Below are 24,297 nucleotides of genomic sequence, written 5' to 3'. Positions count from 1 at the left end.
CTCAATCTGTCTCGCATGCCCGCCATCGCCACTGTCGAGCCAGGCACAGTATTTTAATGTGGTTTATTTGAGAGGCTTTTACATTACAGAAAAGTGCAGGGAGTAAGACAACAACGCGCAGGTTCCCGTGACCCAGAAACACTGATGGTTAATAATGAGTCATTCCATCTTCAAGCATATTTTGAGAAAAAAAGAAGTGGGGCACCTTAGATGGGGCTGAACTTCCTTCTGACCGCCCATCTCAGTCACATCACCCTCTGTCCCAGGAAAGGCAACTTCTTCACAAACCTAGATCAACTACTTTCATCTATTTTTAATTCCCACTTTTATTTACCCATAAATGGGCTTTGTTCTGAGTGCTATTTAGATTTACCGTAGGAATTGCTTTGCCCCTTGATTTTTCGTGGTGAGACGCACAGGCTTAACCAACTCCTTATAACTAGTAGGCAGGTGTGGGCACATCCCAGCGTACGTGTGTAATACGTAGTTTATACGTTCCCTCCTGATGGAAACGCTACACCTCCCGTTTTCCCCAATTACAAACGACGCTCACGAACGCCGCTGCACACATCTCTGTTGTATACCTATGAGAGGGACCTTCTCATGCAGGGGTTTCTTTAAAAATAGGTGTTTCTTGGGACAACGACAGTGACAGTGGGGACATTTCCTGCAGAGAAAACATCAACAAAGCCAGGAAGGTGTGACGTGGTTAGGGGTGCTTGGGGATCAAGGGGGGCTTGGAACAGGGCCAGAGCTCCACGTGTGGACAGAGACGTGCAGAGAGAAGCAAATGGTTAGAAGATCCCTACCCCCCGGAGAGAGGAGGGGAGCGGTCAGGCCCTCACGGCCTCACCCCCAGCAGAGTCCCGGCCACAAGTATCCGAGGGGTCTCGGTCCCTTGAAGTGAAGGGACCGCCACAGAAGGGTGGTGAGAGGGGTGACCCACGAAGGGCGTAAGAGGACTGGGTCTCCAGGAGCCGCCAACCTCTACGCTGCAAAGTCAAGCCTCTTACAGCAACGTAAGGAAGCCGACCTCCTCGAGGTCCAGGTCACCGCACGCTTAGGACAGGTGCGCGCCTAGGGCAAGGTCAACTGTCAAAACAGTTAAGATTTTCCTTTCTTATTTGGCTGTCCACACGTGGCCATGCAAGAGCTAGGTGGTCCAAAGGAGATTTTCTTTTTAAGTTTATACCATGCTATTTTCCCAGCGGACAATCTCGACATCATTTTATAATGAGAATACCGTCTCAGAGAGAGGTGGTGGCAAACGGTGAAACCAGAAGCAAGGCTTGGATTATGACCTCTGATCCCAAATTACAGACCCCTTCGGCAGAGGCACGCCCTGCCAGACAGAGCGGGGCACGTGAGCAATGCTGAGTAAACACGTGGTGGAGAGAGCTGGACACCCGTTAATGGCTGTGAGTCTTACATAAGAGAGGGGACCTCCAGACCTTGGACAACATCGAAGGCCATCCAATGACACATGGCAGCTTTCTCGAGGGATCCAGAAGCCCTCCTCAAACAACGCTGCAGACTTGCCACATCCAGACCTGGCCAGGACCCACCCCGGTGAGGTCAGGAGAAACCCCCCGGGTAGACCACAGGTTCAGGAAGGGGACGTTTGATGAGGCCATAGATGGGGGCTGATTGGACCATCCCAAGAGGATGCTTATCAATCAACTGAAAACCTGTCATCCTTACAGGGTCGCACTGTCTGTACAATCAGTTAACGTGTGATCACTTCTCTAACGAGCTTAGGAACTGCACAGCAACCTGGCACTACAACTCTTTGAAAATATTCCTCTGTTTTTGCAGTTTGAAGTTTCTTCAGTTTTAAAAAATATACTGGAACCTCAAGAAGTATAACCTCCAAAGTTGCCCCAGTCTCTGTCGACTTTAATGAGAGGACAAACTGCTCTAACTGCCTGAGATGACCTTGAGGACATCACACCCTCTACCCGAGAAGCCGCTCAGCAGCCTTTTGGCTCCTGGGAACGACCAGGACGTGCTCTGAAAGGCACCGACAGGACGTTTTCAGGTGTGAGAAGTGGGAGGCACCTAGAAGCACAGCAGGAGAGCACCAGCTACAGGGCTTCCAGTCTGTGCAGATGAGGGATGAGGTACACCGGCAGATAGATAAACGGGTGGGTGAGTGGATGGATGGATGGATGGATGGGTGGATGGATAGGCGAGTGGATGGATGGATAGGCGAGTGGATGGATGGATAGGCGAGTGGATGGATGAATAGGTGAGTGGATGGATGGATAGGCGAGTGGATGGATGGATAGGTGAGTGGATGGATGGATAGGTGAGTGGATGGATGGATGGACGGACGGATGGATGGACGGAAGGATGGATAGATAGGTGAGTGGATGGATGGATGGATGGATGGATGGGTGGATGGATGGATGGATGGACAGAAGGATGGATGGATAGGTGAGTGGATGGATGGATGGATGGGTGGATGGATGGATGGATGGACGGAAGGATGGATGGATAGGTGAGTGGATGGATGGATGGGTGGGTGGATGGATGGATAGGTGAGTGGATGGATGGATGGGTGGATGGATAGGTGAGTGGGTGGATGGATGGAGGGATGGATGGATGGATAGGTGAGTGGATGGATGGATGAGTGGATAGGTAGATACAGGGAGGGAGAGAGGGAGGAAGAAAGAGAGGAAGAGAGGGATGAGTAAGTGAAAGGGTAGACAGGAGGACAGACAGAGATACATACATATGCATAGACAGTTAACAATGAATTGAGCAAAAGAACAGAAGATTGCTATTTAGGTTCAAGGTTGACAGAGCGAGCACAAACCGTGTACTCAATTTATCTTTGTAAAGAATTGCTTTCCAGTATAAAATCCACTACTGAATTATTCCTAATTGAGAGATCACACGCCCCATTCCCTCTGCCTGTTTGCTGGTGCAAAATGACACAGTGGGAAAAGCCAGGCCAGGCTTTCAGTCCAGAGCCCGCAGGTTCCAGTCTGGGCTCCGCTGTTACTTGGACAGAAGCCTTGAACCCCACAGGCTGTGGGCTCCCCACTTGTACTGCAAAGAGCACCCTGCCCAGCCCATGGTGAAGGGTCACGACAGGTCACGGCTTTGAAAGTGCTTTGTAATGACCAAGCTCCAGCCAGCCTGAGGGAGCAACAGGATCCAGGTAAGAACCACTGCACCAGCTCAACACGGAAACACAGTCCCCACGAGACACGCAGGAGGGACAGGAGTCAGGGCTTCTGCCTCCACTCACACTAACACAGTCTCACTTTCCTAGAACAATCCGCTTTATAAAAACGTGCCTCTCTAAAGCACGACACATCCCTTCTAAGTCAGACTGAAGATTTGCCATCCCACCCACAAACCTGTGGGCAATGACCCAGGAAACCTTCCTGATCAGGAACTTCAGAAAAAGCCACTTGTGACTGTGGTTTCTAAACCTCTAGGGGAGAAGTAGCCTCCAGCCAGAACATTCTAAAACGTCACGGAAAACTTCAGGGAAACACCCTTGAAGAGGAGACCCGAGAAGCTCCCACAAGCAAAACCAGAGAGTTGGGCTCCACTCCCTGCCCTGTCCTCCTGCCTTATCTCCTTCATGTCAGCGGAAATCTGACATGTCCCCACGTGTCACAGCCTTGATGACAAGAAGCCTCCCTGCGGGGCTGGCCCCGTGGCTTAGCGGTTAAGTGCGCGCGCTCCGCTGCTGGCGGCCCGGGTTCGGATCCCGGGCGCGCACCGACGCACCGCTTCTCCAGCCACGCTGAGGCCGCATCCCACATACAGCAACTAGAAGGATGTGCAGCTATGACATACAACTATCTACTGGGGCTTTGGGGGGAGAATAAATAAATAAAATCTTAAAAAAAAAAAAAAAAAAGAAGCCTCCCTGCAGTGCCAAAGCGTGCCTGTCCACATCTCTGTGACGAATCCAGTGGCCTCGACCACACCTCAAAATTCCTAAGGGCCAGCGACAGGAATTGCAGGATTCAGGCATTCCTTTGTCACTGCCTAGAGCAGTGGCTCTCAGCCTCTAGCGCCAGGAGAATCACCCAAAGAGCTGGTAAAACAGAGAAGACTGGCTCCATTCCCAGAAACAATCCAACAAGACTGGAATGGCTGAGAATCTGCATCTCCAGCAGGCTTCCAGGTGATCCTGGTGGTTCAAGGGGCACACCTTGCCGGAGAACCCCAGTTCACAAACTTGACTGTACAGTGAAGTCACCTGGTCCCATCCCCAGATACTAATTTTATTGGTGTGGAGTATGACCCAAGTATCAGGATTGGCAAAACTTCCCTCCATGGTTTTTAATACACAGCTGAGTTTGAGGACCAGCGCTGTAAACACTTGCTAATTCAAATGTGCTCCTTGGACTAGCAGCATGGGCACGACCTGGGAATTGGTTGGAAATGCAAAATCTCTGGTCCCACCCCAGATCTACAGAACCAGAATTGACATTTTAACAAGATTCCCAGGTCACTCATAGACGTCAAGTCTGAGCTACATGGCCCGGGGCACAGTTCTCTCACTGTATCATGTATGTGATCAGTGAACAGGCAAACCAAGAGAAATGGTGGTGTATACGCCATATGGGTGGCTCCCTTTATCTATAAATTATACATGACCAGGGGAAAGACCATATTCTTTTTGACAAATGGTCCTGGGACAACTGGATTTTCACATGCAAAAGAATGAAGTCAGAGCCCTACCTCACATCATAAATAAAACTTAACTCGAAGTGGAGCACACACCTAAAGGTAAGAGCTAAAAGTGTAAAACGTGTAGAAGAGAACATAGGAATAAATCTTTGTGACCCCGGGTGAGGCAATTTTTTTTAGATATGACACCAAAAGCATAAGCAACAAAAGAAAAAATAGATAACTTGGACTTTATCAAAATTAAAAACTCTTCTGCCTCAAAATATGCCATCAAGAAAGTGCAAAGACAACCTACAGAATGGAAGACAATATTTGTAAATCATATATCTGATAATAAACTTGTGCCCAGAATATATAAAGAACTCTTAGAACCCTACAATAATAGATAAATAACTCAATCAAAATATGGGCAAAGGATCCAAATAGACATTTCCCCAAAGATACAGAAATGATCGATAAAGACATGAAAAGATGCTCGATATCATTGGCCATTAGGGAAATGCAAACAAAACCACAATGAGATACGACTTCACACTCACTAAGATGGCTATAATAAAAAAGACAGATAATAGTAACTGTTGGTGAGGATGTGGAGAAATTGAAACCCTCATGCGCTGCTGGTGGAATGTAAAATAGTGCACCTGCTTTGGAAAACTTTCTGGCAGCTCCTCAAAAAGTTCAACCTAGAGCTACCATATGACCCAGCAATTCCACCCCTAGGTATACACACAAGACAAATGAAAACAAATGTCCACACAATTTGTACAAGAATGCACATAGCAGCATTAGTCACAATAGCCAAAAAGTGGAAACAACTCCAAATGTCCATTAACTGATGAGTGGATACACAAAAGTGGTACATAACAGTGGAATATTATTTGCCCATAAAAAGGAATGAAGCACTGACACATGCTACAACATGAACAGACCTTGAAAACATTATGCTGAGTGAAAGAAACCAGACACAAAAGGGCACATGTTGTGTGATTCCACTTATATGAAACGTCCAGAACAGGCAAATCCAGAGAGACAGAAAGTAGATTAGTGGTTGCCAGGGGCTGGGGGTGGGGAGTGGGAGGAAAAGTGGGGGGACTCCTAATGGGTACTGGGTTTCTCTTTGGTGCGATGAAAGTGTTCTAAAATCAGATAGTGGTGATGGCGCACAACTCTGTGAACATATTAAAAAACCACTGAATTGTACACTTTGGCTAAATTTAACAGTATGTGAAATGTCTCAATAAAGCTTTACAGAAAACAAAAACTGAATTTAATTGTACGTAAATTATATCTTAATAAAATTTTTAATAAAAAAATTATATACACCCAATGATATTAATATATTAAATGTTATGAAGTACACATAGATAAATGTTTTTAAATGGGGAGATGGATAGTGGGGTGTTTTCTACCCTACCCTGATGGATCATCTGCTCCTCCTTTGTAAAGTGAAAGGCAGAGAAGGTGAGTCCAACACGTCTTAGGTCAAGGATCTCTAAGTCAGAAGTTCATACTCTGGAGACCACCGCTTCACACGTGTCCACAACAAGCACACTGCCTGCCGCATCTGTTGACGAGTCCACGTGTGTGCTCGTGTGACTATGGGAACCCCGTGCACCAGCTCAGCCCCCTACCCCGCTCCCAGCACCTGGGATTGCAGAGCACACAGGGAAGGAGCCACACACTGCCCAGGTGTCACAGACAATGGGGCAGGCAGGCGACTGTAGGCATGGGAATCACTTTTCAGAGAGGACAGATTCCATGTGGACACAGCGGAGCCTCTGGCATTAATCTGCATTTAATCACTCAGTGTTCAATACAGTCATGTGCCACTTAACAACAGGGACAGGTTCTGAGAAATGTGTTGTTAGGCGGTTTCATCACTGTGGGAACATCATAGAATGTAGTTACACAAACCTAGATGGTATAGTCTACTCCACACCTAGGCTGTATGATACCAATCTTATGGGACCGCTATCATATATGCAGTCCGTCGTTGACGGAACTTCACTGTAGGGTGCATGACTGTATTTCATTGAGTGAGTCACGTGAAATCGCAAAATCTTCCAGTATATTAAAACAGGGACTCCCTACCCACTAGAATATCTGCTTAATACCCCACTCTCGATCATGAAAGAGGAGATTTACAGTGTCTCCCTGGGTACAGTCACGGCCCTCCATGAGAGGACACCTTCCCGTGAAGAGCTCCAGACAACCATATGAGACTCGTCCACATGACCCACGGGCCTCCGACGCCACTAGGCAAGTATGGAGGGTGATGGGGTCCCCCAAACTGTCAGCACCACTGAGCATTCTGGCAACTGCTCCCCACGTTAGTCCACAGCCGAGGGAGACATCCTGGTATCTCCCACCATTTGCCACAAACGGAACAATCACGACCATCCTCCTCACCTTCTCTCTGACTCTGGCTTTGGTGACCAGATGTGCTGGAGAGGAGACGTCCCAATGCGTTCTGGGAATATAGATTTGTGACCAGAAAATGACACAGAGAAACAGGCACAAATCAGTTTTCTGTAAGGAAGTCTTTTACAACAGGGAACAAATAAGATCGAGGCAAGGTGATGAGTGGCCTTGTTCAAACCACACGGGCCGAATTTCCAGAGGTACCAGGTAAAGCCGTGTATCCAGGTTCCCCTGATAGAATTATGCCGTTCACATAGGCTTGTGAAGGCAATAAGCACGTGGGAATTGCTTCGACTGCTTCGACGTCAAACAATTTAAAAGTGAATGGTTCTTGCTCCCAGACAGGTGTCCTGGGGCTGTTGCTTCCGCTGACAAGGACCATGAGGGGAATGGTCTGTGGGGCCCCACTGTCAACCAAGCTGGAGGGAAGGCATGGGTGACAGGTTGTGATTTTTGTCTTCCCAATAGCAAAATCGAGGAGGACAGGCTCTGAGAAGGGGTCTGTGGCCCTTGATTCTCTCAAAACTAAAGGCTTGGGCAATAAAACATACACACACAGACATACATACAACCGTACTAATGTGGTCTAAAGTAAAGAAACGGGGCCTACCAGACCAGGAATTTGGAAAGTATAGGACATTCTGAGCAAGCACAAACTCAAGCCTCTGAACAACAATAAGATCCCATTACACACCTATTAAAATGAATAAAATCCAAAACACTGACACCAATTTCTAGCAAGGATGGGGAGCAACGGGAACTCACATTCATGGCTGGCAGGAATGCAAAATGGTACAGCCACTTTGGATGACAGTTCGGCAGTTTCTTACAAACCTAAAAAATGTTTTACCATATGATTCAACAATCAGACTCCTTGGTATTCACCCAACTGATCTGAAAACTTACGTCCCCACCACAACCTGCACACCCATGTTTATAGCAGCTTTCTTCATTCAATAACCCAAAACTGAAGCACCCAAGATGCTCTTCAATAGCTGAACAGATAAACAAAACTGGGACATCCATACAGTGGGTTATTATTTAGCGATAAAAAGAAAAGTGCTCTCAAGGCATGAAAGGATGTGGTTCAGTCTTAAAAGCAGATGGCTAAGCAAAAGAAGCCAGTCTGAAAAAGCTACGCACTGTGTGCTGCCAACTCTACGGCACCCTGGAAAAGACAAAACTACGGAGACTGTAAACAGAACTGTGCTTGCCAAGGGCCGTAGGGAGGGGCAGGGCCGAATAGGTGAGAAGCACAGGGGATTTTTCACAGTGGTGAAACTATGGTGTATGATATTGCGATGGCGAAGACGAGAATCAAACATTTGTCAAAACCACAAACTTGACAGCACAAAGAGTGAAACGTAAGGTATGCAAATTTTTAAAAATGAAGTTTAAAAATTCATTTGGGAGACTTGGGGGATCCCAGGATGGAACGTAGGACGTGGTAAGAGTCCAGCTGTATTACAAATGTAGGAAACCACCTCGCTGGAGGGGGTGGGGGGATAAAGCGCTGACCTACGTAACTCTGGAAACTAGTGGAGCCTTGAGGAGAAAAGGCAAAAATGAACTGCACAGGAACACCGTGCTCTAGCTGGTGAAGCTGTTTCCACCATGGCGTCAACAACTGCGAAACCACTACACACACGTGCACTGGAACAGAACAAATGAATAAACGGACGGCAGACAGTGGCGGCCAGGTTTCTCACTATTGGCGTGGGAGGTTTCAGGAAAGCAAGAAGAGACCAGAACGATCCATGTGGCAATGGATTAGAATTAGAGTGCACCAGTATGAACTCAGGTTTAGCTTAAGACAGATTCGGATGGTTATATATACAAATATTTACAGATACGTATCTATTCTGAGGGTCTAGTGGTTAAGATGGGGCGCTCCCACCTCTGTGGCCTGGGCTCATGTCCCGATCAGGGAACCACACCACTCGTATGGTGGCTGTCATGCTCTGGTGGCTGCGTGTCACTGTGATGCTGAAAGCTATGCTGCCAGTATTTCAAATACCAGCAGGGTTACTCAGGGTGGACAGGTTTTGGTGGAGCTCAGACTAAGACAGACAGGAGGAAGGACATGGCCACCCACTTGCAAAAAATTGGCCGTGAAAATCCTATGAATAGCAGCAGAGCAGTCTGATATAGCACTGGACGGTGAGAGGATGGTGCAAAATGATGGGGCAGGGTTCCGCTCTGCTGTACACAGGGGCGCCAGGAGCTGGAATTGACTCAACAGCACTAATAACAACAAATGCATCTATTCACGGGTTAGTACACACACAAACATCTCCTTGTTCTTTTGTCTGAGAGTGCCCAGAAGCAACTACACCCCAGCAGCAATGAGCACACCCAGCACCCAGATCTTGGTTTCTAAGACTACTCTCAATAAAAGGAACCAGGGCTCCCTGGAGGAATGGCTGGTCCTAGGACTAGGGCAGAAATATACAAGATGAGCCTGGAGCATCTTCTAGTGCCAGGAAGTAAGAAAGTGATCAAACGATAATAATAATAACCTACCCTGTTGGGGTGTGTCAGAGGGACAAAGGAGCCAATGGAAAGAGCTCCCAGGACCCAAAGCTGGAGCAATCTAAGCGACAAAATATATAGAGCAGCATCAGATTATAACCCAAATTATAGATTAAACACCCGTGAGTCCCTACTGATAAAACTAACTGATCGAGTAAATAAATAAATGGGTGAGAAGAGACAAATCTCCTTTGCAGAAGAATTCCAAATAATTTACGTGACTACTCTGCCCTCAAGGAGGCAGAACATGACTCCTCACGCCCTAGGTGTGGGCTGTGTTTAGTGACTTCCTTCCAAAGAACACAGTACAAAAAGGGGGAGAAAGGAAAGCTGACCCACACACCTCAGCCAGCTGAGCAGGTCAGCCTCACCATGACAGGCCATGTTGATGGCATGTGCTCTGACAGGATGGGGTTAGGACAGGATAGGATAGAAGGGCACTGCATCTCTGTGGTCCTCCTCCCCCCAGCCCACAACCCCAGTCTAATCATAGGAAAGACCTCAGACAAATCCCAATATGGGGACATCCTACAAAATACCTGCCCAGTGCTCCTTAAAACTGACAAGGTCATCAAAAACAAGGAAAGTCTGAGAAACTGTCACGACCAAGAGGGGCCTACAGAGACGAGACGACTAACTGTCATGTGGGATCTTGGAACAGAAAAAGGATATTAAGTAACTACTAATGAAATACAAAAACAGTGCAGACTTTAGTTAGTAATAATGTATCATTATTGGTTCATTAATTGTAACAAATGTACCCTGTTCATGTAAGATGGTAATAATAGGGGAAAGTGGGTGTGGGGCATAGGGGAACATTCTGTACTTTCTTCACGATAATTCTGTAAATCTAAGGCTGCTCTAACATAATTTTTTTTAAGTATTAGAAGAACCACCTCGAGGCTCATGCTGCAGGTAATGGTTTAATGTGAAAACACTTCTGTGGCGACTGCTCACCCAAGGCCATGCGTGCACGTCCTGCATCATTGTGGGGGGGGGGTCTTGGACTGACCTCCTGTCCCTCTGGTCAGCTCAGGCGGATGTCCCCAATGCCAACCCTGGCTTCTGGGGGCCCTCGTCCCTGCCTCCAAGTCACTCCCACTGTTTTTCCTTCTACCTCATTTCTTTACTTAACATATGGCACCTTTATGAGTCACCTATAATCCTTTCTAAAGCATGGTGGGACGTTGATAAAAAACATTCTGGAATAATTGGGTATGCTATTGGACCTTTTACTTAAAAACAGGTCTCTTTGTACCAGGAACTGCGCCCAACAAGCCAAATGCACCCAGGCATATTCGGTGGCAGCACAGGGAGTTACCGACCCGGTGGTCTTCAGGCTGACCTCACCTGCACTGGCTAATTTGTGCATCTCTGACCCTCTGCAGACCGATGTTCATGAGGTCCCAGAACCGTGTCCCTGGAGTAGCCCCCTGTTCCCGTGCTATTATTCCTGGGGAATTTTATACCGGGACTCATTCAGGGGCTACAGTGAGAGCCGGATAGACCATTTGTCACTGTATGCAGCAAACAAGCCCTTCCGTTCTCAGAGGCACTGCTCAGCGTACAGGGATCCGGAGTGTCCGCAAAACCCTCTAATTGGGCCACGTGGGAGCTGGAGAGGGCCTCCCTGGAGCCCGGCTACAGCAACACGTGGTGGAACGAAGCACATCTAGGCACGGACGACGGACAACAGCAGCCTGACAAGCTGATGAGCCGTCATCGCCGGAAACTCATCTACTAACTGGATCTCACAAACGAAGTCCAGACACGTCACCGGTGCTGGGCAAAATCGGCTCAATCAATGCGTATTCTATGTTTTACTTCTCATTAATACACTGCAAGAGACAAAAGACGTTTCTAGCTTTATTAGCATCCTCCCCACCCCACCTTGTCATGCCTGGGCTTCTTTCAAGTTTGGGAACACAGTGCGAAATAAAAGCTAAGTTTTGCTCTAAAGGTTAGCTTGACTTCCTTTTCGGGGCTCGAAACACCATTCATCTTGTCTCAGAGGTTCCAACCAAAGCAGAAGATGAGCCCAAGACCCTGGTGGGCGAGTCTTTATATTGTTATGCTACTTTCATCATTACCTAATAAAATTCCCATTAGAACAGGTACAGACCGTTGGCTGTAACAAGACAGGCTGCTTTGTTTTAATTGACAGGTCGTTCCTCTGGGATTTAATTATCTCCTGTGTGTTCCTCCAACAGAAGGGCCGCTTCCCCCTACTCGGGCCCCCGTGTGCGGCCCAGAAGCGCCCGAGAACCGCACAGCTCCAGTGCAGGGACGTGGGCCCGGTCTGAACATCACGGCATTTTCTGCGCTTAGGAAGGAGGCTGCTTTCAATCCTCTGCACAGGGAGTGAAGAAGTCTAGTTTTCAGCCAGAGTCTGCTTTGAAAAAGTCGCCAAACTCAGTGTGGAGCTGCTAAAACACAAGAACCTGCTCCGGCTGTCAGAGCCACTGAGGACGGCAGCGCAGCGTCTGGAATCAAAGGGGATGTGAGCCGGCTCTTCCCTCCCACCAGGACTGCCTGGTGCGGGAGCGCGCAACCCCATCTGGGGACTGGGAGCAGGACTTGCTCAGTGACCACAGACCCTCCAGTCCCGGACCCTCTGCATCTGCCAGGGCCACCACGGCCATGTCCAGCCAGGTGCAGCGCCTGAGAAGAGATGCCACCCATGACCCCGCCTCCTTTCCACCCAGGGGTAAGGGCCTGGACCCTGGAGTGCGAGGGCAAGCAGGCCCAGGCTCTGCGTCCTCCCTGGCCGGTGACCTGGCAACCGACCTCTGCTCTCAGAGCTTCCGGCTCCTCCAAGGACACTGGCCCCACAAAGAGGGCCTGCTTCGCGGGATGCACGAGGACTGAGGGAGACGAGGCCTCTTGTACCCTCGGCACATTGCTGGGCCCCAGCAGTTCCCGGGTAACTGCAGCGTAATTAGTAAGTGCCCTTGTCACTTCTCGGGTGACCGATCGCGCCAATTTGTCTGGGACCAAGGGGCTTCCTGGACTTTCAGTGCGAAAATCAAGGCCGATCCGGGAAAACCAAGACAAGTAGGCCACACGACCTGTTGTCTGGAGGCCGCCCACCAAAGCCAACCCGTTTTCCTCCCTCTGGGTCCAAAACAGGGAGAAAACAGCATCTATTGAGGTTCCGTTCTGACCTGCTATGACAGAACTTTCTGGAGACCTACTATGGATGATATACTCCACTTAACTCCTGTTGCTCATCTGATGCTCAGATGTCCCCACCCTGGAGGGACTGTCATCCGATCGAGGAGATGAGGAGACGGGGGTTCAGAGAGGTTCACTCGGCTGCGCTTCACACGGCCAGCCGCGGAGAAGCCGGAGTTAAAACACGGTCTCCCTGGGACTCTCTGAGGCCAGGTCCCTTCCCTGGGCCGCAAGCCGGTGGGGCTCACCTCGCATGGTCCCAGTTGAGGGGTCACCGTCCCACACTGACTGTTGTTTCATAGGTGTTGCCGGGTTCTCCGCGTCTGTTTCAGGTGGGAGGACAAATCGGCTCCCGATGCTCTGTCTTAGACGCGGACACGAAGACGTGCGTTTTCCCTACGGCGTCCGGCTGCCCGGCCTCTCAGCTGAGCACGTGTGGTCCCCTCTCTGGCACTGGAACGCCTGCCCCTAATGCTTTGTCAGGAGCCACTTCACAGGGGCTTGAGGAGAAGACGGGTCTCTGTTTCTTTCAGAGTTTGCTCTTTCTGATCAGTCAATTAGTGCCGCGGCTGTTGTCACAGGAATGTTTCAAAAAATACCGAGGTGAACCCCACGCCACCCTCTCTAAGGATCACTGCTCCCAAGTCGTTTCTATTCCAGCTCTGGGGAGTGGTTAGGGTCCTTCCTCTGTCCTTATCATGCTTCACGCACCACTGCTCTCTGTGACGGTTCTGGCGCTGACTCCGTCCATAATCACACAAGACAGCAATCTTTAATTCCAGGCGGGGCCAGGACAAAGAGCCACAGACCTCCACTTCGAAATAATTCTGGGTCTGTGCTGATGTGTTTTTAGAAGCTAAGGTGGGGTCTGCTCGGGAATGACAGTCATTACAAACCCTTGGAATCTGGAAGACACCAGCTCTGGTGAAGGCCTGGCACACCACGGGAAGGAGCCGATTAAAGGGGGTCCCGAGGGAAGAAGGCCAGCCCAGAGCGGACCCCCCTCACCTCCCCCTACTGCCGGTCAGAGCAGGAGAGAGAGGCGGCCCGGCCCCATGGAATCATCCAGAAGCGGCCATGGATGAGGTCAGGCTGGTGGGAGACCAGGGCAAAGGCCAGCCCGAAGGAGAGAATCCAGGTCAGGGAAGCACAGACACCAGGCCTGGCTAAGGTCTGTGAATGTTCCAGAAGGCTCAAGTTCATGGTCGGGAATCCACAGATCCATGTGCCGGGGGCTACAGCACACTGACGGACAGAAGGGACCCCTGTCCGTCACAAGCCTCACAAGCCGGGAGCCAGTCCAGGTGACAAGGCAGAAGACGAGCAGCCAGCTCAACGCAGTGCCAGGGGCACGGCCACACGTGCTCACTGCGAGGCCACCCTGCCCCGGTGCTCAGACCCTCGGCTTCCCACCTCGGCTCAACTCGACATCCTCCCCCCGCAGGATCAGAGCCGCTTCCACTCACACTTGCATCCACCTGCTTCCAGAAGGTCAAATGCCAGGGCCGTCCCTGCTCTCTGTCCAGACTCGCAGCAGAGGCCTGGGGCCCCACCACCCGCTGCCCATGACACGCCCTTCTCCCCAGCCCCAGGGCCTCACCATCACTCCCTGACCTCGCAAGGTCGAGGCGCCTGCCGGTGCCCCAAGCGTCCTCACTGACAGGAGCCCACCTGGGCCTTGTGCTCCAGGCCAACCGACCGGGACTGCCTGAGCCTCCAGAGAGCCCAGCTTGTTCACGTCACTCCCACACACAGACCCCTGCTTCCCTGGCTCACAAAGTGTCAAACTGGGTGGGCGCCCTGCTCATCTTCAATCAGGCCTCTGAGCTCGTCCCCCCTCCACGCACGTGCTCTCCACGTCCCCCCCACGTGTACTCGCGCTGTCCTGTCTCCCTGCATCTCAGGCCTCGAAGCTGCGGTCGGAGACCGGCCAGCACCCCTGCTCCCACGTTGCTCGAAGTTAAGTTTAGGAGACACAGGAGTCAATGGAGATTACATCCTGAGCTCAGACAGGGAAGTGCACGGCTGGATGAGCATCAGCTGGGGGTGCCACTCCAGCTTTAGGGGTTAGAGGAGCCCCCCAAAATCATGAGAAAGCTCCCTTCTTCAGCTGACAAATACATCTGTTGTGGGCTTAATAACTGTGAGGTGGGACAAGTATACGTCACCAGGGCACAGGGGGAGGGCTTGCCCATCCCAAGAGGAGGGGGGGGAGGCCCCACTCACAGAGTCCAAGAGAAATGCTCTCTAGCCCAGGATAACCCACCTGCCCAGGCGAACGCTCCACGTTGCCATGGAGACCCTGCACTGAGCCGCTCTCGGCTCCCCACCGCAGCCTAACCTCAGCCGGCCAAGGTCAGCACCTCCCACTGGCACAGGCTCTCACCCAGGACGATGCTGCTTCCACCCCCAGGAGCCATGGGGCCATGTCTGGAGACACGTTTGGTTGTCACAACTGGGGGGTGCCACTGGCATTTGTGGGTGGAGACCAGGGATGCCGTAAATGTCCCACAACGCACAGGATAGCCCCCACCGTAGAGAACTGTCTGGCTCCACAATGGAATACTATTCGGCCATAAAAAAGAACGAAATCCTGCCACTTGCAACAACATGGGTAGACCTTCAGGGTATTATGCTAAGTGGAATAAGTCAGACAGAGAAAGACAAATACTTCAAGATTTCACTTATATGTGGAATCTAAAAAAACCAAACTCCTACAAAGATAGAACAGACTAGTGGTTGCCAGAGGTGGGGGTGGGAGGTGGGGGACCTGGGTGAAGGTCGTCAAAAGGTACAAACTTACAGTTATAAGACAAATAAGTCCTGGGAATGTGATGTACAGCAAGGTGACTATAGTTAACAATACCGTATAGTATATTTGAAAGTTGCTAGGAGAGTAGATCTTAAAAGTTCTCACCATAAGAAAAAATAATTTGTAACTAAGTGTGGTGATGGATGTTAACCAGACTCATTGTGGTGACCATTTCACAATACACACTTTATCGAATCATTAACGCTGTACACCTAAAACTGATACATTGTTACATGTCAATTATATCTCAATAAAACTGGGGGAAAAAAAGAGAAAAGATAAGATTAAATAAAAGTTAGTGCTCATTTGGAATTGTTAAAAAAAAACAATTGTCCAGCCCAAAATGTCAACGGGCCTGAAGCTGGGAACCCCTGCATTTTAGTCCACACGTGAGTGGAGGCCCACACGCATACCGAACCTGGTCTCCAGCAGGGGGAGTGAGACATTTGCATGCGCATGCATGTCTCCCAAGGCTGACACACAGCACTCAATACGTGCTGTCATTCATTCGCCACTTGTTCAACAGATATGTAGTGACGACCTACTATGTGCCAGGTGCCGTGCTGGCTCGAGAGAGATGGTGGGAGCACTCACAGGTGCATCTAGAACTCACGGAGGAGTGAGCAAGCACCCTTAAAAACCACGTAACGCGTACACGCTGCATATGCACATGTAATCTGAGTAGCGGGACCACCTTTCCTAACTGAACCCATGCTTCGGCGAAGTTCATGGAGTCCTCTCCATAAGCACCTACCTCCAGTCTCCAGGTCGTGGAAATTCGGATCCAGGCCTCGTTCCAGCAGTTTGACGATCTTCTCCACCGCACGGTGCTGAATATGATCCATGCACTTTTTCAGATTGGTCTAAAGAGAAAAATAAAAAACGAGAAACGTCTTTACAGGCCATCGGAAGGCTCCTGACAGGGTGCACTCTGGCCTCCCCTATGGAGGGAGAGCCGCCCCTTGATGGGGGCCCAGTGCCCACCCTTGGGCTCACCAGGCAGCCACTTTCTGCTTCTGGAACCCCAGGGCCAGCACGGAGTCCAGCGCTTGCCCAACGCACTCAGCCTGTCCTGGATGAATGTTTTAGAAGTCCTCACCGCTCGCTGTCCTTGCCGAGAGCCATGGGGATGTTCCTTTGCTCTCAAAAGGATGAGCCACCTGGACCACTTTGAAAAACTACAGTTTCCAGGGTCCGCCCCAGACCTTCTGACCCCAGCTCTGGCGAGCGAGGCCCAAGGACTGGCATTTGTGTTCTAATCTCTAAAGCAGCAGCCGTGATGGAGAGCAAACAGGGCAGCCGCTCACTCAGTTTAATCCACTTTTTGGTTAACCACGTGGCCACACGGGCAGAAACAGGGACGCCTAGTCACCGAGCGACTCAGGGTGAAGGAGATATTCACTTCTCATGAGATCAAAGGGATCAGCAGGTCAACCTTGACGGGGAGAGATGTTTCCTCAGCCTTTCCCAGCCTCGTCTATAGGAAAAATAATGATTTCCCGTCCATCAGGCAGGCAGCTCAGGCTATATGATCATAATCGCAGTATCCCATACGCCTCCATCTGAGAAATCAAACTCTTCTCAGTGGCCTAGTTCTCGGCCTGCACTCCACATCCCTCCTAAAACACACTGGAGGGAAGCAACGGTGGTTTCGACCCTTGCAGCCCCTGGACCTTTCAGACTGCTGACATGGGCCAATCTCCACCTGAATGTTTTCCATACCTTCCAAGACTAGAAATTAACAAATGCACAAAGACGTAAGATACGCTTGGTCTCACTTTTCACCTGCATTGCTACTTACCAAGTGACAGTCTTAAAAAGTTCACACATTTTTATCTACACATCAGAGGGTAATCAAAAAAACCAGAAGTGGGGGCTGGCCCGTTGGCATAGTGGTTAAGTTCTCGTATTCCACTTTGGGGGCCCAGGGTTTGCAGGTTCGGATCCCAGGTGCAGATCTACACATCACTTGTCAGGCCATGCTGTGGCGGCGTCCCATATAAAGTAGAGGAAGATGGGCACGGATGTTAGCCCAGGGCCAGTCTTCTTCAGCAAAAAGAGAAGGACTGGCATCGGATGTCAGCTCAGGGCTAATCTTCCTCACCAAAAAGGAAAAAAAAAAGAAGAACAAACCAACCCAGAAATGCCCAGACCTTGGGGTCTAAACAGCACTGTCCAGGTGAATTCCAGGGCTGGACAGGGAAAGTGCAGAATGGCCCGAGCATCTTGTTGTGTCATAAAGTCATCAGCACTGAAAGGATGGTAGGGACATGCCAGGGGGCACAGAGCCAGGCAGACGGGCTGCCACTGGCCACATCCAGACAATTTCGGCACAAAAGCAAATCGTGATAATGGCAATTAGAACCTACTGAACATAATAAAAACCCACACGTCCATCCTGAATCAAATCGGAGGGCCCTGCTGGTTGAGAACTCCCTCTGTGAGCTCACAGCTACAGGTGAGCTCACCTGGGCAGCATCAGGAGCAGCTAAGGGAGGCTGCTCAGGGAGCGTCCCGACTATGCCACAGGCTCTGGGCACCCACGAGCATCTGGAGTATCACACGTCCTCCTCAGTGTTAAGGGAGGTGCCCAGCACGTGCTCCTGTTCCAGCATCCCCTTGGACACACACAGCATCCCTGACGAAGTGCAGACGTGCCCATGGCATACCAGCCCGGCTGCACGGGCTCCCTGGGCACAGGTGCGCACAGTATGTCCAGCCAGGAACTGAGCGTTCCATAGAACACAGCCCATGGCTCTTTGCCTTAACACCCTGCTTCACTCCCATTGCCCACATCTGTGCAGTTTATGCAAAGAGCACATTAATCAGCTTTGCACTCAAGCGACAGCAGTGGAAAACTACTTCAGTGTTGTCTTCCATTTCAGCATCGATGGCTCAGAGAGAACGGCCACCCTCCTCCCAGAAACAGCCAGGAGACAAGCATAAAGTGGGGTTCCACTCTACTAAGTGACATTATTTCACTTTCAAGTTGTCATCTGATGTATTTTCATTATACAGGAGGAGATGACAGTGGCATTTAAGGTGGGGGGCTGTGGTGGACACCCTTCTGGGGGCCATGGGGAAGGTCCCGGGCAGCGTGAAGTGGGCCTGGTCCACCTGTATATCCCTACCCCGCCTCTCACCACGACAGGTTTGCACCAGGTGCCCCATCAGCTCTCGCAGGAAGAAGAACCCTCCCAAAGAGCTCCCCTGGTCTCTGAAGATGATGGCGAAGACAAACGACAGAACACCAGGATCGTAAGTGACAACCGTCCCTACTTACCTTTGTGTGTAGCTTTGCCAGCTGTTTCTCGTCCAGATTGGCTTGTTTATACACCCGCTTCTTATATCGAAACTGGCGCAGAAACAGAAAAAAAGACAACCAAGTAAGCATTACACACGGCTGTTCAGAGGACAAACGGCCTTCTCCTGGGCTCTTTCACCAAAGACCGGGGCTCCACAGCAACTCTTCAAGTGTGAGATCAACTACTGTACTCGTACCGCAGAGCCTACGCCATCGTAAGAATAACTTTTGCCGAGATTCTGCAGCCACTTGGGTAAAAAGCCATAAAACAACAAGAGCAACCCAAAGGAGGAAGGAGTTGAGATCCACTGGTAGAGAAGCACAGTCGCCTGCCACGTTCAGCACCCTCTGCATTACTAGGAGACCACGGCTCTGTGCGTGGGAATCTGCCTGTCCTCAGCGTGGCACTGTTAGCAATGAGGATGCCGCTTCATCTGCCAGATTTTTCTTCTGTGTCTTCAACCTTTATTAAAATATGCATTAGAAGCCCTGGTCTGGGGAAGCCACCTCCTCTGGCACCTGCAGCCTTTGCCCGGGACTTTGGGGCTGGGGTTCATTCCCTTAAACCTCGGCACCTCCCTTGATCTGGAAATCACATTGTCAGAACCGAGAAGCACATGTTGCTCAGATGTTGTAATAGCACCCAAGAAGTGGCCCTGGTGTCAGAGTCGGCTTCCTGATTCCCTGGCACCTTTTGCCTAATGCCTCCCCGCCTCTCCCAGGTACCCTGACCCCTTGTCAAGTAGAAAGTGCTGGAGACACTACAGAGGTTTGGGAAGGACGCCAATAGTCTGGGAGTCACTGAGATCTCGAGTTGAGACATCTGTTCCAATTCCAGCCCCACCACCGTCCTATCGTCGGAGTAACTTTGTGCTGGACACTTGCCCCATCTCAGCCTCAGTTTCCTTATCTGTCACATGGAGATAACAACACAAAGCTCCCAGGTGTCCCGAGGATTGAATATAAGCTTCCTGGCACAGAACTGGCACTGGACCGATGATGTTTTATTCCTCCTCCCCCACTTCCCCCCAGTTCCATCCACTCCGAGGAGTTCCAACAAGACGGGGGGAGCAAAAACACCCTCGCTCAAGGTTGCACAGCGACCTGAAAAGTCTGAAGGAATTCAAATCGATGGGTACTTTTTCTAGTTATAAAGGAATATGCTAGAGCTGATAACACCTCTCGGCAGGAGGGTAAGTACTGAGGAGGAGAGTCTACTTGCAGAGTCATAAACCTTCACAGCTCACGGCTACAGAGGGATGCAGACTCAGAAACAGAAACCCTTCTCCTGCTGTTTTCTCCACGTTTCCTAAGTACCGTTAGCTAACCATATTTTACCAAAATTGTCCAAGGCAAAGACCTCAGCTCCACGCCTGCTCCTAACGCATCCATCCCCAGGCCCGGCTCAGCTCTGCACAGCGTGTCACCTGGCAGGACGGTGGCCCTGGGAGACAAATGAATGTAAGGGTAAACAGCTCTTTTATGGCAATGAGAGCTAATGACAGCAGCAGCTGCAACACCAGCTCTGGGCACTCGCCAAGGCCAGGCCTTATGCTGAGTGGAAGCCCTCATCTGAGCCTCACAGCCACCCAAGAAGGCCGTGCTAACGTTGCCTCAATTTCAGAGCTGGCAATCTGAGGCTCAGAGAGGCTGGGTGGGGCACTCAAGGTTGCACAGCGACCAGGACTGGACCCAGTCCATCTGACACCACAGCCCACGTGCCCACATGGGGCAATGAACTCAAGAGTCGGATGCTCTCGTGCAAACCTCTTACCTCACCTCCCACAAGGACATCAGAAAGAGGACACCCATGCCCGCTGTTCTCAAAGGCACGACACAGCCCTGCCCAGGTTACGCTGTGCTTTCACATGCTTTCTCTTGTCCATTTTTCAGGCAGTGAGGGGACAGGCCGTAAGGGGGCCTTCAGATCAGAGCAATGTCGCCTCCTCCAAGAGGCTTTCTGATCAGAGTAGGCTCTGGACTTCCTGGTCTCCTCGCCTGGTTTACTGTTGTGACAGAAACTATCAGCCCCCTAAATGAACTGTTTATTTACTGTTCCTGGCCTGTCATCTCCCACTGGAGTGGAGGCTCCACCAGACCCGACCTCGACTGTCTTGTGCACGCTGGACACGCCTAGAAAGTGTCAGGCACATAACAAACCCCAACAAGGGATTTTTCAATGGACACTCATTTGACAGATGAGCAAACTGAGGTCAGAACATCTTCCAAGTGGCATCCTGTCTCTTCCTCCACTGAAACCCTTCCCCAGGTCTGACATGTTCCACCTAAATGGAGATCCCCAAAACCTCAGCCTCAAAGTCACCATCAGACCTAGAAACGAGCAGACGAGGGAGTGCTGGGGTTCTGAATTCGTGTCCACGACATCTCTGACTTCAGAGTAATCTCCAGTCACTGAGAATATTGTAGAACCCACTCAGACTCCTCAAATGCCAGCTACTGTCCACACTTACAGTCTCTCACTGTTTGATAAGCTGAAATGAATACGACCACGTAATAACAGTAGCGACATGTCGTGCAGTCATAGAAATGACCACATTTCTGGCCTCTCGTATAACCCTCTTAACAGATCAGGGGAAATACTGTATGTAAACCCGGGGTGCAGCAAGCCAGGGTCAGAAAGGCAGGGACTGGCTCACACTTTATGTGGAGGTGTGTAAGGCCGCCCAGCTCATGTATCAACCGCCTTATGAGGTGGGCCCAAGAGCATGTGACCAGCTGTAGCAGCTCAGAGAGCCCACAGGTCATTTCCTGAGCAAGAGGCAGAAAGGAAATTGTGCTTTTGATAACAGCTGGAGGGCCACTGGCCACCCTATGCCCAAGGGCACAAGACTGACTCAGGGAGCAGGAGCAAGCCCCATTCTGCATCCCAGGACTCATACGTCCTGGTGACAGGAGCCTGAGCCACATCCATGCTTTGCTCACACCAAGATTTCTCTCCAACAAATTCGTCAAATCTGTGGTAAGAAAACAAATGGTCTGCGAATCACAACAAAATTAGGGGCGACCTCAAGACCGAAACCGATTTTTTAATTTGGGGGTCATTTCTCAATCCAAATCAAATCTGGAGTTTAGTGAGGGTCCCCCTCCCCCACCGTGCCCAGGCTGTGAGCAATGACCGGTACCTCCAGGGAGGGGACACCCTTGCCCACAGGCTGCGGGTACTCTCGCAGGAGCCGCTCCTCGTCCAGGAACTTCCCGTCGCGCCCATTGCTCGCCGGCTGGAACAGCCCATAGTTCAGGACGTCCTTCAGGCTCTGGTTCAGCGAACACAGAATCCGCTGCTTTGCAACCCACACCGTGGCGTCCGGGTTAAATCGAATGCACTTCTGCAGGGAAGGACAAAGACATTCGAGTAGTGATGCAGAATGCCACCTGAGCAGCCCACCTGGGCACACGGCCAGAGATGGCAAAGGTGTTTCCATCCCGTCCTCAGAATTTCTCTGAGCAATGGACCCCCTGGCCTTTCAGGATGAAAAATAAGACCTTCTTGTCGCTTGGATGGAGACACGGGTAAATATAAAAAGAGAAAAGCCAAGATCAAGCCATTGGTTTCTGTGGCCTCAACTCTCACCATTCACTCGAATCACCGGTACCTGCAGAAATCAATTACCATTGATTTCCGGTAGTCAGTAACCACCTAGTGCCTCGGCCAGTTCTCTTACTTGTCTGTGCTTCTCAAACTTCAGCACTTGTTAAAACACAGACTGTCGACCCCCTCCTCTCCCGACAGAGTGTCTGATTCAGCAGTTCTGGGCCCCAGAACCTCATTTCTCTCAAGTTTCAAGGTGATGCTGTTGCTGCTGGTCCTAGGAACGCACGTTGAGAACCACGATTTGAGCGCACCCCACCGTGACTTAATTTTTGCGTGGACCGCCCTTTGACATTTCAGATATGGGTGGACGTCTCGTCTGCTCGCCTCACTGACGGGCGAGTCCATACGCCCCACGCTGACTCTCAACATAACAGCTTGGAAAACAGGCACCACCCCTCCCAAACCATAAAGGAAGGCAATTACAGAAAAATCACATCAGTTGCCACAAGAGCTAATTTTCAAAAAAGTTAAGTATTGTCGATGATACCAACCAATCACGAACACTTTTGAAAATTGTAATAGTGCTGCTAAGAAGCAGAATGACACTGCTTGGTCGTGCGCTCAGGTCCCTTCTGTGAGACTCAGCAATAAGCCAGCAAAAACAAACGCCAGGCCAAATCCGCTTCTCACCGCGACTTCTAATTTTTATTGAATTAAAATTATATTCTGTTGTATAGCCATCAGCAGGGGCTCAAAATTTGCTTTATCACCGTAAAAGCATTCAGAAATAAATGAGGTTTGACTGAATATGAGGCTGGAACCAATTCTCTACCAGGGGATTCTGTGTGCCTGAGGAAGTAAAAGGCCCCACCACTGTCTCCCCGAGCCTCAAGGTACGTTCCTCCTCGCTGAGTAAGATGATTCCACTGTTCTCAACAATGAGGTGGGATCAGCAGCCAGCACAGAATCCCGTCGCCCAGGAGACCTGACCCCGTGCGCATGAATGCTCCGTCTGTCTCTCTCCGATGTCAAAGGCTGAACTCAAAGGTAACTCTCAGAACTACTCCTCACGGGGTATGGGGCTGAGTGGGGGCTGGTTGTTCACTTCGGTGACCGCCAGACACACCCCGCCCATCCTTGGTTGAGCGAGAGGAACATTTGGAAACTCCAGGCACAGCCAACAAGCCCTATAGATGTGGCCATGTGGGGTCATTGACAACTCGCCAATTCCTGTCTCAGCAATCACCGTTGGCCTCTGGTTCCAACTACACGGACACCTAACTCAAGTTCCCTTAATGCCAGCATCCAAGGAAGGCCGAGCCTCGCTCTCTGTGGCCAGCAGAAAAGATCCTGCTGGCGGGTGGGTGCTGAGTGGAGGAGAGGCTGGGAATCGCCTCCCAGGGGACCCACGTGGCACTGTAGGTGGTTGCAGAGACTGGTGTCACCGCCACTTAGTGGATGGGCCAGGGATGAGGAGTCTGAGCAGTGCAGGGACCAGTCCTGCACAATGAAGGACTGTCTTGCTCCAAAAACTGCCAAGATGGCCCCATTGAGAAACTTCTAGAAGGAGCCGGAGCTTGGAGGTCGAAAGGCTTGGGTTTGCAACCCCACTGCATACACTAACCCTGTGATCCTGGGTAAACCTACCAACCCAGCAGTCCCCCCGTTTCCATGATGAGAAACTGGGCCAGTGCTTAACTTGTAGGGTTGTTGTAAGTATCAGACGGAACATAAATAATACATGTCATTATGGGTTGAATTGTGTCCCCAAAGAGACACTGAAGTCTGAACTCCCTTTATCTGTGAATGTGACTTATTTGGAAATAGAGTCTTTGTAGACAT

General features: G+C 50.5%; 1 protein-coding gene across 1 annotated transcript in view; it reads right to left on the bottom strand.

The window, feature by feature from the left end:
* Positions 1-24,297, bottom strand: part of SHANK2 (SH3 and multiple ankyrin repeat domains 2) — a 576,539-nt gene that overhangs the window by 449,042 nt on the left and 103,200 nt on the right. The window contains exons 3-5 of the mRNA XM_087422499.1: positions 22,046-22,249; positions 18,882-18,953; positions 16,353-16,461 (exon numbers count right to left, since the gene is read on the bottom strand). Of these exons, the coding sequence (XP_087278625.1) occupies positions 16,353-16,461; positions 18,882-18,953; positions 22,046-22,249 (385 nt within the window). The remainder of the gene's footprint in view (positions 1-16,352; positions 16,462-18,881; positions 18,954-22,045; positions 22,250-24,297) is intronic.

This window comes from Ceratotherium simum, chromosome 34, assembly GCF_057802395.1.
Source record: "Ceratotherium simum simum isolate JZ-2026a chromosome 34, ASM5780239v1, whole genome shotgun sequence".
In the NCBI taxonomy this organism is placed as follows: Eukaryota; Metazoa; Chordata; class Mammalia; order Perissodactyla; family Rhinocerotidae; genus Ceratotherium; species Ceratotherium simum.
The sequence above is the reverse complement of the archived record's forward strand: the minus strand, read 5'-3'. Positions and strand labels throughout refer to the sequence as shown.